At 35.8% G+C, this 12,968-nt stretch overlaps 1 protein-coding gene across 2 annotated transcripts in view; it reads left to right on the top strand.

The window, feature by feature from the left end:
- Positions 1–12,968, top strand: part of CLVS2 (clavesin 2) — an 80,506-nt gene that overhangs the window by 45,082 nt on the left and 22,456 nt on the right. For both annotated transcript variants that reach the window (XM_012777523.3, XM_076003015.1), the window contains exon 4: positions 8,290–8,400. In XM_012777523.3, coding sequence (XP_012632977.1) covers positions 8,290–8,400 — 111 coding nt within the window. The remainder of the gene's footprint in view (positions 1–8,289; positions 8,401–12,968) is intronic.

Raw genomic sequence — 12,968 nt, 5'->3', positions numbered from 1 at the left:
TTAGATTTAGGATTTTAACATTTAGTAGGGCAAAATCATTTCAAAATATTTTTGTATTTCAAAACTTGAAAATTCAAGTAAGAATTTTACCTACCAAGCCACACATTAATGGGATATAATTGTATTTTTAAATCACCTTTTTAAATGATTTATCATGATAAATCCATGCTGTTTTCTCAAAACATTTATTAAAATTAAGACACTGTTTTCTGAAGAATTATGAAAATTTAAATATGTGATTTACATGCATTTTGTTTTAGAGATTGTTCATCAAATAGAAAGCCTTGCTAAGTGCTTATTTTGAAGCATGTTATATATTGTATATATACTGACTTGCTTCCTGTAACAGAATTAGGTATTCTTTTCTTTAGCCATTCAATTAATTGTTTCTCTTTTCTCAGATAGCAAATTCCTAAGTGTTAAATAATGTGGATGTAAAAACTATTCATTATTGTTTCCCTACATATCAGATTACTTTTTTTTTGGTGAAATTTTGCTTCTGCATAATTCTTTGCTTCTAATTAAGTTCCTTTATTGTATGTCTACCCAGATAGCATGAGATTTTAATGAGGAGTTAGAAGTTAAGAGGATGAAGGTGAAGCAGCCTCCTGCATGCTTATAATTCTAATTTAAACTCTTATCTCTGTGCAAGGGTCAAAATTCTTTGTTTTCAACCTGTTATTTGCAATCATTTAAGTATGGCTCATTACCAGTTATAAGAGAGGCACAGAAAAAGACATTCCAATTAGCTGATAATTAAATAGTTTTCTGGCTGTCTTTTCTCAATTTGGCAGAAGACACTAGTTGGAATGTTTTGGTAAAAATCTTTGCTTTCCTCATAAAAGCAAGTGAATGACTTGTATAGATCTGTCTGTCCTCTAATGATGAGACTAAATATGTGGGATTACAACTATAGTGCCATTGTTTTCAGTTCCAGATCCTGCAAATGATGCTAGCAGTGGGGAATGGAAGCAGGGATTTGGAACTAAGAAAAGCATGACTTCCTTCAGGAATCTGAATCTTCTAGAAGATGAGTAGAACATGCATACAAATAGCTAATATGACTTTCTAAAATATGGGTGTGAGGTATATAAATACCATTATACCATCTAGAAAATATACTCCCAAAAGACATATTTAAGGAAACACAGTGTGGTTAGCAGGTCAAGGCAGACCAAATTTAATAAATTTAAACATAGTCTGAAGGTGGCCAATAGTGACACTCCTGAAGGAACCAGTTATACCAGCTGCTACAATAATCAACTTTACTTTCTATATCAAAGCACACTTTGAGAAAGAGTAATATTATATATGAGCCATTATAAATATTATCATAATTCCAGACTGCTACATAGAGTTTCTTGTTATCTATATAAAACTTAACTTAAAAAATTGTAAGAATATACCAAGATGCTTAGAGTATTGCTTTTGTCTCTATTGCTAAGCTTATGAGTGACGTCTTTTTTTTCAATATACCTTTTTGTATTCAAAATTTCTGTAATAAGCATGTTTTATAGTTATACTGAAGCATCACACATGAATAATGCACTGTTTTGGGTCCTAGTGTGACTTTATGGGTAGAGGTAAGGGATTACAGGTGTAATTTCTAGGTGCTGGGTGGTACAACTTATCACTATATCCACTTTGCTATATTTCATATAGTAGTTGAAACTAAGTGTTTTAAAAAGTACAAGGAAAAGAGAAAAGGAAAACAAAACATTTTTTAAAAAGCCTGATAGATTTAATTCCGAATAGGTGAGTTACACATACAATTTCTGCCTATTTTCATACTGAGGACACTTCTTAACACAACTGATTGGGTTAGCAGCCCTAGACAGTGTCATTGTGAAACACAACCAAAGTTGTGGATTTCTTTCTCATAGAAAAATAATTCATTTGCTCTAATTTGTGGCTCTGCACCATATCCTGATTGCACCAGAAATTATAATGATTCTTTTTTGTTTGCAAATCTGACTATATTACGTGTCATAGTATTTATCTGAAAACACAACTTCTATATTTCATCAAAATTTATTTAAAATTATTTTTATTTCAATAGATTTAGGGTACAAGTGTTTTTGTTACATGGATTAATTGTATGGTGGTGAAGTCAGGGCTTTTAGTATACCCATCACCCAAATAGTATTAATTGTACACAATCGTTAATTTTTCCAGGTTTTCTTCTCAAATAGCTATATATTAGAGACAAACATATTTTTGCTAGAAATATATGAATAATTCACTGATATGTATATATATGATACCTATAAATATATTTACCCTATATACAGTGTCTATAGTGCCAATGAGGAAAAAGTAGGAGATTTATTCTGATCGAATCTCATTTTACAATTGTTTTCCATAGATGTCTACCTATAAGGAAGCAGAGAAGGTGCATTGCAGAGAAGGTACTTCCAAACCTATTTTCTCCCAAGAAAGATATTTATTTGTGTATAATGTCAACAGAAGCTTGTAGAAATGCTGAATTCCACTAGAACCTTGGCAGGCCAACTTTCCATTAACTGAAGTATTCAGGCAAAGCAATCTGTGCCTTGAGCACAAAGAGTTTGGTTCAAGGGGAAAAAAAGTGTGAGCAAGTGAATTAGCAAAAACTTCTGGAAGGTAGGAATTCTATTACCTCTCTTCATCCCATCTTGGCTGTACTCTCACTGATTGCCAGGAACTTTCTATCTTATTATCTCCAGTGAAGAGTGGCGTAGCCAAAAGTGTCAACGACTGGCATACTGTATGTTGTCATTTTGATCGTTACTTTGTAGTGCTATTTAGGGCCAAATGATTACCAGTTAAACCACACTATAAAATTACCTCCATGGTCATTTCCACAGTTGTAAAGTGGGGCGGCTTGTGGTTAATGTAATAGCCTTGTATCTAGGACGTGTGCTCAATAATTAATGGATATTGTTAGGTATTAGCAGTCCCATTAAATGTTGTTTCCATTTTACAGATTAGAAATTGTGGCTCAGAGAAGATAACTAGTTTTCTTAAATTGTAAATAACAGAGTTTACTCGATAAATGTTCATCTAGCTCTGTTCTGGGACAAACACACATATGTTTTTGAAATGCTGGCAATATAAAGGTGAATCAGATACAGTCTGGCTCTGTTCAGTACACAAAACAGAAATCTGTCTGGATGATATAAGAACAAATGGCTTTAGCACAGGCAGTTAGTGTTTGCAGCCTCATTGGAAGAGCTGGAACAGTGGAATTTGTGGGGGACTGTTGCCAAACCCTTAGTTTTGGATATGATTCAGTGGCCAAGAAACTATTGTGTTCATCTTTGCTGCTGCTATCCCAGAGGCCACTCACCTGCTAAGTGACACCTCCTAGAAAGAGGAAGGTAGGGTCCAGAGACTGACTGCTGAAAACAATCTCTCCTGTTGGGCTTTAAATCATGCCCAGGTGTATCACATTGGCAGAACTGTCATATGCTTAACCTTCCATCCTCTGCCCTGTAGAGTGGGGCATGAGTGGAAATGGATTCCAGGCCAGACTCCACTAGAGCATATAAAACATACAACTTCTACACTCAGAGAGGTCACTGTTTAGTAGTAGAGGCAGACAAATAAAAAAACAATTTCAGGGTCATGTGGCAAAGTGCAGTGACGGACTCTAGTGCTGTGCTGGTGAAAGCACAGAATGGGCTTCTATGGGTGAGGAATGACTGAGAAGTGAGGGAAAGGCTCACAAGAAGCTTCCTGTAGATGATGTTCCCAGATATAAGTCTTAGGGATTAGTAAAAGTAGATTGGGCTGGGTGTGGTGGCTCATGCCTGTAATCCTAGCACTCTGGGAAGCCAAGGTGGTAGGATAGCTTGAGCTCAGGAGTTGAAGACCAGCCTGATCAAGAGCAAGGCCCCATCTCTCTTAAAAATAGAAAAAAAAATTAGCTGGGCATGGTGGCATGTACATATAGTCCCAGCTACTTGGGGGACTAAGGCAGAAGGATCACTCAAGCCCCGGAATTTGAGGTTGCAGTGAGCTATGATGATGCCACTGCACTCTAGCCCAGGCAAAAGAGTGGAGACTTTGTCTCAAAAAAAAAGAAAAAAAAAAAAAAAGAGTAGATCTTACAAAAAGGGAGGGAAGGCTATGGCAGGCATATGGAAGAGAACAAAGTTAACAAGCTAAGGGACATTGTGGCAACCACAGACATGAAGGAGATGCAGGGAGGTAACATGTGGTAGAGACAGTGGGTTTTGAGTTTTACTGGGATCATATTGGCACCATGTTGAGAGTGAATATGAAACTCCACAGAGACAGGGGGTAAATATTGCAAGACTTGGGACATGATTGAAAATGAGGAAGATCACAGTAAGGAAAATAAATCAATCAAGGATTATGTCCTTGTTTTGGACTTCGATTCTTGAGATGTGGCATGAAGTCAGAATTTTAAGCAAAGTTGCAAAGTCAGGGCTTTCCTTGCTCCTTCAGTCTGTCTCAGCTATGATTTGGTACTGATCAAGCCATTGCATACTTAAAGACATGTCCAAGAAGCCCCATGGCATTGTGTGCAAGTTATGTGTATATGTGAGTATATTCATTTTTTTTCAGAAAAGAAGAAGCATGGCTTCATATAATTCTCAAGGTTTAAGAATCACCTGGACTAAGACTTTCTACTTAATAGCTTTGATAGTTGGTGTTCATTCTGTTTTGTTCTAAAGATCAAATGCTCATTCAGGAATATATTTTAAAAACATATTAAATAGTTCTGCTTCAGACAGTACAGCAGGTTAAAAATTCTCACAGATCTTCCTACTATGAAGTGCTAAGATGTTAGCTTCCTCACAACAAAATTATTTCCAGGTGCATTGCTGAACTCTCAGGAATGTGAGACAAGTCCCTCTGAGTCAAGCACACACAGAAATCTATAGGAAAGAAAAAAAAAGACATGAGACTGGGTGAAGGCTCAGTGGCTCCGGAGGCAACTGTTAATTGCAGGAACCTAAAACTTTAGAGAATATTGGTCGCTTGGGGTGTGGAGTACTCAGGAGCAAACACTAGGCTTGCACACACTGAGGGCAGGTGGGAGTGAGTGGGAGTGGGGGCGTGACCCTGCCCTTCTCCAGGCTCTACACCCTTAGGGAAGGTTGTGCCAGGAAAACTCCTGCTGGACAGGAAATCCTTAAGCAAACCTCTCTGTCCTTCCCATATTCAGGTGGAATAATAATAATAATAATAGTAATAAAATACCTGGGTTTGTCTTAGTGTTCTCTTTGCTTATATGTACATTTTTTTATCTTCTTTTCGAGTATAAAAATTTCATGACGTAAAAACATACCATGCATTTCTGTCTGATTCATTTTTATTATCGTAATAACCTCTTGATGAATGAAAACTACATATTTATAAAAGAAATAAGACACTGGCATAAAGAGTGAAAAGTTTTACCTTCAGCTATACTAATTTATTTTTTCAAGTACTGTTGCAGTATAGTGTTCTATTCTCAGAGATAAAAAGTACTTTGCAAAATACTGTTCAGCAGCTTTGCAAATCAATATGCAAAAACACTAAGTTAATTCACCAATGCTCATGAGCGTTCCAAATGAAAACAAAATATTTTAATGGGGTTATGCCATGCATGTTTTTTACCAGACCACTTATTCAAGGGAACATTTAAATTAAAAAAAAAAAATCTACAATTATTCCTGTGCCTTTACTTTTCTTTTCTTCCTGCTCATGCTCTAAATAGAATCAAGAAGACTGCCAAGTATTATGATGCCACTGGAGAGACACTTCTAGTGGTTTATTTATTTTTTAAAAAGAACTTTGTAGTCAGTTCAATGTGGAATTTTGAACTAGTAGCAATAATTAGGTCTATTTATGTGGAATCCTTATTTTATTTTATTTATTTTTTAAGATTTCAGAATATTACAGGTGTACAAATGTGTTTTGGTTACATGGATTGCTTTTTACTGCTTGAGTCAAAGTTGTAAGTGTGCCCATCATGCAGATAGTGCACATTGTACCTGTTTGGTATGATTTCAACCCTCCCCTCCCACCTCTCACCTGCATGATTTCTGTTCAGTTTTACTTCCATCTGTGTACATGAGTGCTGATCAGTTAGTTCCAATTTAATAGTGAGTGCATGTGATATTTTCCCCATTTTTAGATATTTCACTTAGGAGAATGATCTCCAGTTCCATCCAGATTGTTGCAAAAGGTATTAATTTTTTTAATGGCTGAGCAGTACTCCATGGTATACATATAGCACATTTTATTAATCCAGTCATGAATTGATGGGAACTTGGGTTGATTCCACATCTTTGCCATTGTCAATTGTGCTACAATAAACCACATCTTTGCGATTGTTGTGCTGCAGGTGTCTTTTTGATAAAATGACGTTTTTTTCCTTTGGGTAAATATCCAGTAGTGGGATTGTTGGATCAAATGGTAGGTCTACTCTTAGTTCTTCGAGGAATCTCCATAGAGGTTGCACTAGTTTGTAGCCCCACCAACAATGTATAAGTGTTCCTATCTCTCTGCATTCACACCAGACTTTATTGTTTTGGGACTATTTGATAAGAGCCATTCTCACTGGGGTTAGGTAATATCTCATTCTGGTTTTGATTTGCATTTCTCTGATGATTAGCGACATTGAGCATTTATTCATATGTTTATAGGCCATTAGTCTATCTTCTTTTGAAAAACTTCTGTTCATGCCTTTTGCCCACCTTTTTAGTAGGATTGTTTGATATTTTCTTGTTGATTCCCTTTAGTTCTTTGTAGATTATGGACATCTTCAAGTGCAGTGTCAAATGTTGCCATTCATTTGGCTTAAGGATTCCTTCATATTTTGGAGTGGGCTAGGCATGTACCTATTTAATCAAGGGTAGGAAGAAAGCATCTTTCTGCATCACTTCAGATTCAGAGCTTACACAAGGTGAGTTCTTGCTTGAGGAGAATGGCATCATGATAGTTCCATTTTCCTCCTGTGGGAAGAGCTCAGAGTATTTTTTTTTAATTTCAGGAAATTATGAGAGTACAAATATTTTGGTTACATTTCTTTGCCTCTCCCTAGCAAGGGTTAGAGTCATGCCCTTCCCCTCTACGAAGCTAATCACGTCCCTCAGTTGTGCGTCTACCCCCACAAACCCCTAATCCCTGGTGAACACTACCACCATGTGAGCACCATTGTGTTAATCAGTCAGTACCAATTTGATGGCAAGTACATGTGGAGCCCATTTTTCTGATCTTGTGTCATCTCACTTTGGATAATGGGCTCAAGCTCAATACAGGAAAATACAAACGGTGCTAGATCACTGTCGTTTCTTATAATTGAGTAATATTCCATTGTATACATATACCAAATTTTAATAATCCACTAATGAATTGACAGACACTTGGGTTGTTTCCACATCCTTGCAATAGTGAATTGTGCTGCCATAAACATTCGGGTACAGATGTCTTTATTATAGAATGTCTTTTGCTCATTTGGGTAGATGCCTAATAGTGCTATTACTGGATCGAATGGCATTTCTAATTTCAGTTCTTTGAGGTATCTCCAAATTCTTTTTCACAGAGGTTGCACTAATTTGCAATCCCACAAGCAGGGTAAGAGTGTTCCTATCTCTCCACATCCTTGCCAGCATTTGTTGTTTTGGGATTTTTTGATAGAGGCCAATCTTACCGAGTTCAGAGTATTTTGATTTTCATTTAACCTAGCAAAGAAATCTCCAGGTTTCTTACAATATAATTCTGGGTTTTTATTTTGTTTAAGCATGTTTCCCTTTTTGTAGTTAAAATATAGAAAGGAGAATGTTTATAACAAAGTTGATAAAATAATAAGATAAAGAGAAAACAGTGAGTTTTGATATCTGTCATTGCTCACATTATAGATGACTGTATTGGAAATTAATACAATGTTCTAATTTAAACATATTTTAAATAAATATAAATAATTTAAATAAACATTTATTCAATATAAATACTTTATTTGACAAATCTCTAATAACCTTTATTTTTGTTCCTTGGCTTTTAATGACTATTAACAGTTTGCAGGCTTAAAATGCAACGCTCCTAAAAATGCTGAAATTCTTATCAATAACCTTTTTCTTGAAAAGGATTTGCTTTCTCATACATTGCTTCAGTTACTGTATGAAATTAATAATGCTTAATATTCTAAGATTCTTTCTTCTTCCTTCTTCTCCTTAACTATACAGATAATCTCAAGTGTGTGGAACAACAAATTTTTATGCCATATAGCCTTCCCTAAACTTTCTGAGTATATTAAAGCATGTTTTGATTTTTGTTTTCTCCATGTTACTCTAGGATAGTTTCCCAGCACGATTTGGAGGAATTCATTTTGTTAATCAGCCGTGGTATATCCATGCCCTGTACACCGTGATCCGACCTTTCCTTAAGGAGAAGACTCGGAAAAGGGTATTTCTTTGTTTTTTAATCCTTTCTTCTCCCTCATTCAATGAATTAGACTGCACAGTGTATATATAATATTCACTATAGTAAACTGTACTTCAATTTTGCATATAAATATTCAACATGAAAGACATCGTTAAGTTCTTAGTGACCTTGTGATTAATTCTGAACAGTGTATCTGAAAGAAACATTTTAAAACTAGCTCTTCTACTTTCTCACAAAAGGGGAAGACATTTAAGCACATTAATTATATATTAAAGCCTCAATTTAAAGGTCAAAATACTCTTTTATGTCATGTTACTATAGTGCAGTGGGTACACTTAATTCAAGTAAAAATCTAAACAAAAGTTACAATTTTATATGCTGATGAATTTTAGTTTTTCACAATATGTATTGTACCAAATATAGTGAATTTTACACTATCTAATATAATTTTGTAATGACTGTCATGATCAATCACACATATTGGAAAGAATGATAATGTGGAGAAGTTTTAATATTTCTTTAAATTTTAAGTTACTTGAAGTATCTTTAAGATTCAGTTTTACCTAATAATGAAGATGACCAAAATACAATACAATGAAGTAATATTTTTCTGAGATTAAGATAATTTATGTAAAACATTTAGCATAGTACATGGCACATGATAAATACTGAACATGATTATCATTTTTATTAAAATATATTTTGTAAAAACACATCTTAATTCATGTCTCATTTAATTCTCAAAACAGCCCTGAAAAGTAAATTTAGTAAGCATTATCTTCTATTTCAGAGCTGAGAAAAGCAAGTCTTAGGATGGATAAGTAACCTGCTAACTCATCTATACAGAGCAGAAAAGTTTTAGAGCTAGTATACAAACCTAAATATTCCCACTTCACATTTAAAACTGTTTTATTTCCTTGTGCTGTATCCAATTTCCAAATGACTGATTCCACAGTAAAATGTATTTACTTCTAAATCTATATGGAAGATAATTCCAGGTCAGTTTCTCAGTGACCCAGAAGGCACTTCAGGTATTTCCATGTTGTAGAGGCCCCATTGTATGTGTGAAAGTGCAGTAATTTGTGTTCATATCACACATTAGTGAGCATAGGGTTCACCGTAAATGACTTTGTTTAAAATGCTTCAGTTGTTCAGGAGAAACAATTCTGTAAACAAGTATAATTTATATTAAGAATTATTTCTACCGTTAAGAATCAAATATTTTAGAATTCAGAAAGTGAAGAAAAAAGTGCCTCACAAATGCTATCAAGCTTTGTTTTATAAAGGGGTGATCAGGTGATCCAGAAAACCTGCTGGGACTTTTAGTACAAATTACACTAGCGAATGCTTCTGCAGTATTTCCGCTGTGCCACATGCTGTTCTCAGCACTTTACATATGTTAACTCTTTTAATGCTTACAACAATGCTTTAGGGTAAGTATTGTTATTTTTCTCATTATGTAGATGGGAAAATAAGGCTCAGTTAACTCATTTGCCCTGAATCACAGAGAGTAGATAGTAGAGCTGGACATGTGGATTTATGGGAAAGAAAGTTTCAAAGGTGCTTAGGTAGAAACATGCCTAGTGTACTTGACAAGCAGCAAGGAGACAGAAGAGCTGGAGCAGAATGAGCTATGGGGGAGGGAGTGGGAGGTGGGCTAGGAGGGAGTATGGTGTCCTAGATCAGAATGAGCTATGGGGGAAGGAGTGGGAGGTAGGCTAGGAGGGAGTATGGTGTCCTAGATCACACAAGGCCTCCTGTGTCATTGCAGGGATCTGGGCTTTCAGGCAGAGTGAAACAAGAAGCCCTTGAAGCATACTGAATACAGGGGTGACTTGTTATGACATGATTTGACCCCGATTCTACTCTGTTGAAAAAGACTAAAGAAGATCAAGTCTAGAAAACAGGGAGTGCACTAGGCCTGGGAGTTTTGTGATGGTATTTGACAATTTTAATAATGCCTAGAAGAATGCATTACTAGCATTATCCTAGGTCTAAGAGAGGTATCTGAACTTTACTATTTTAATTATAATTATATGAATTGGAAATTTTCATATGAGAAAATAATTATAGGTTAAAATGCTCTTAATTTCTACTTACATAATCAATACACAATGCAAAGCTATCATATCCTCACTGATAGTCCAAATGACTCAGCATCACAGTATTACTCAAACACCTTGTACCTCAGATGCTATAAGCCTATGTTCTGAAAAAAGAAAACCTAAAGAGCAGTTGTGGATCTTTTTCACAAACTCAGGTGTGCAAGAAACATCTGGTTTTTGATTTTCTTAAATCTGACTTTGGATCTCCTGCATGATGGGCTGGTAGGGCTACCCACCTTAGGTGTAAAGGGGGCCTTTCTCCATAAAATCTCACCAGTATCTGGAATGTTTCATGCAAGTCAAACTTCCCGTCCATCATGGCTATTTCTGACATCCTCATTGTTCATACTGATACTAGTTCCTTGAATTAAGATTTCCTCTTGCTCCCAAGTTGTCTGTGAAAAATGGGCATATTTACTGAAGCTAAAACCCCAGAGCAGCCATGACCTCAGTACGTTTTCAGTGATTCCATGGTTGTGGTCTTCCTTCTTACCAAGAGCTGATGGGAAATAGGTTCCCCTACTAATTGGCACAAATTTCTTCCTTAATATGTCAGTATGGTGGACTCTTTTCTGCTCCTTGCTGATTCTCAAAAGTATTTCATCCTCTTTCTTTCCATTCCAGATTACGTAACATGAACTCTTTAATGGCACAGTATAGAAAAATAAAATAAAAATTGGAAGTATTATTCAGGATAATTCTTAAAATTGTAAGATATTCAGAGGCAAAAGAGCCAACAAGGACCAGACTTCTTGCATGAAATGGAGGAAGATAAAAAATACAAGGAGAAAAAAATAGTAAAACATCAATAAATGATGTTATCACACACAGAACTAAGTCAAAACAAAGAAAAATCTAAAAGCAAAAGATTAACAGTTGGGCAATTGTAATGCATCTTTATTGCCTAGCCCAGAGGTGCAATCATATATAAGAGTTCTAAAAGAGTAGCTTCATATAATATGTTTTTCAACAAATCTTGGCTTTGGAGAAACAATGGTATTATATTTTATGAATCATCAAGGCAATATATGCATAACTTAACTAGATAACATAGGTGCTATAGAGAAATATGATGCAGAGAAAGTGGATAGGGCTTTCCAGGTTGGGCCGGGTTGCAAGGTTACATAGGCTCAGCAGGAAGGCCTTCCTGATCAGGGGACTTTCAAGCCAAGGTTTGCAGGATATGGGTCAACAAGCTGTGGGGACATCTGGAAAAAGAAATCTCCAGGCAGAAGAAAAATCCATTATAAATGTCCTAAAACAAGTATATGCATAGTGTGTTTCAGCAGGGAGTAGCAGGAGCTGTGTTCAAAGAGGTAGTTTGTATAGGGCCTTATAGGGTTTACTCTAAGAGAAAATTGGATTCAATGGGGAATTGTGAGCAGAATGATATGATCTAACATATTTTGACATTGTCATTCTGGCTGCTATGTTGAGAATAAAGTACAGGTAGAAGAGAGGAAGTAGAGAGAGCAGTTACTCTAGAAGGTTAGTGTAGTAATATAGTTTAAAGGACAGAAGCTTTTGTTAAGGTTGTAGGGGTGGAGCTGGTCAGAATAATTAGATTTAGGATGCATTTTGAAGATAGTGCCAAAAGGACTTACTGAGAATTTAGATGATGAGAAAAATGAAGGATGAGTGGAAAGTTTTGGTTTGAGAGACTGGAAGGACAGTCAAACTATTAACTGAAGCTGGGAATAGGGATAAGCGGATTTAGGGGGAAGATTATGAGCTCAATTTTGAATGTGTTGAATTTGAGGTGCCCATTGAACATTTAAGTGGCAATCTCAAGTAGAGAGTGGAAATACAAATAGGGAGTTAAGGGAGAGGTGTGGATTCAAGACAGATTTTTAGTATATGGACAATATTTTAAAGCTACTGACTGAATGCAATGAAATGAATGAAATCACCGAAGAGTGAGTATAATTAAAGAAGAGAATAGATCCAAGAATGGAGATCTGGATGTGTCTCTGATGTTAAGATGTTGGGGTGATCATAAAAATAGATTCTAAAGAAGTATCTAGAAAGGAGGGCAAAGAGCAAAAGGTACTGAAATAGTTTCAATGAGAAGAGTCATCTATAGCCAGTGCTACTGAGAGTTCAAGATAAACAAGGACTGAGATTTGGACACTGAATTTAGCCAGGATCTTGACAAGAGCTTTTTCATGCAGTGGTGGAAGACAAAACCTGTTTGAATTAGATTTAGGAAAAATGAGGAGAGAGTATTCGGATGATGAATATATAGACGGCTCCTTTGTTGAGTTTTGCTGTAAAGAAGGAGAGACATAGGGTAACAACTGGAGGTGGAAGTAGGGCCAAGAAAGGTTTTATGTGTCTGCACAGGAGTAGTGGAGTCAGCATGTTTTTTGTCTGATGGGAAAGATCCAGCAGAGAGAGAAAATTTGATGATGTGAGAGAGGCAAGATAGAATTGTTGAGAAATATCACTGAGTAGGGTAGAGAGGATGAATTTTGTGTGCAGGTG

Source organism: Microcebus murinus, chromosome 5 (assembly GCF_040939455.1).
Source record: "Microcebus murinus isolate Inina chromosome 5, M.murinus_Inina_mat1.0, whole genome shotgun sequence".
Taxonomy (NCBI): Eukaryota; Metazoa; Chordata; class Mammalia; order Primates; family Cheirogaleidae; genus Microcebus; species Microcebus murinus.
This window is presented reverse-complemented; position numbering and strand designations above follow the sequence as displayed.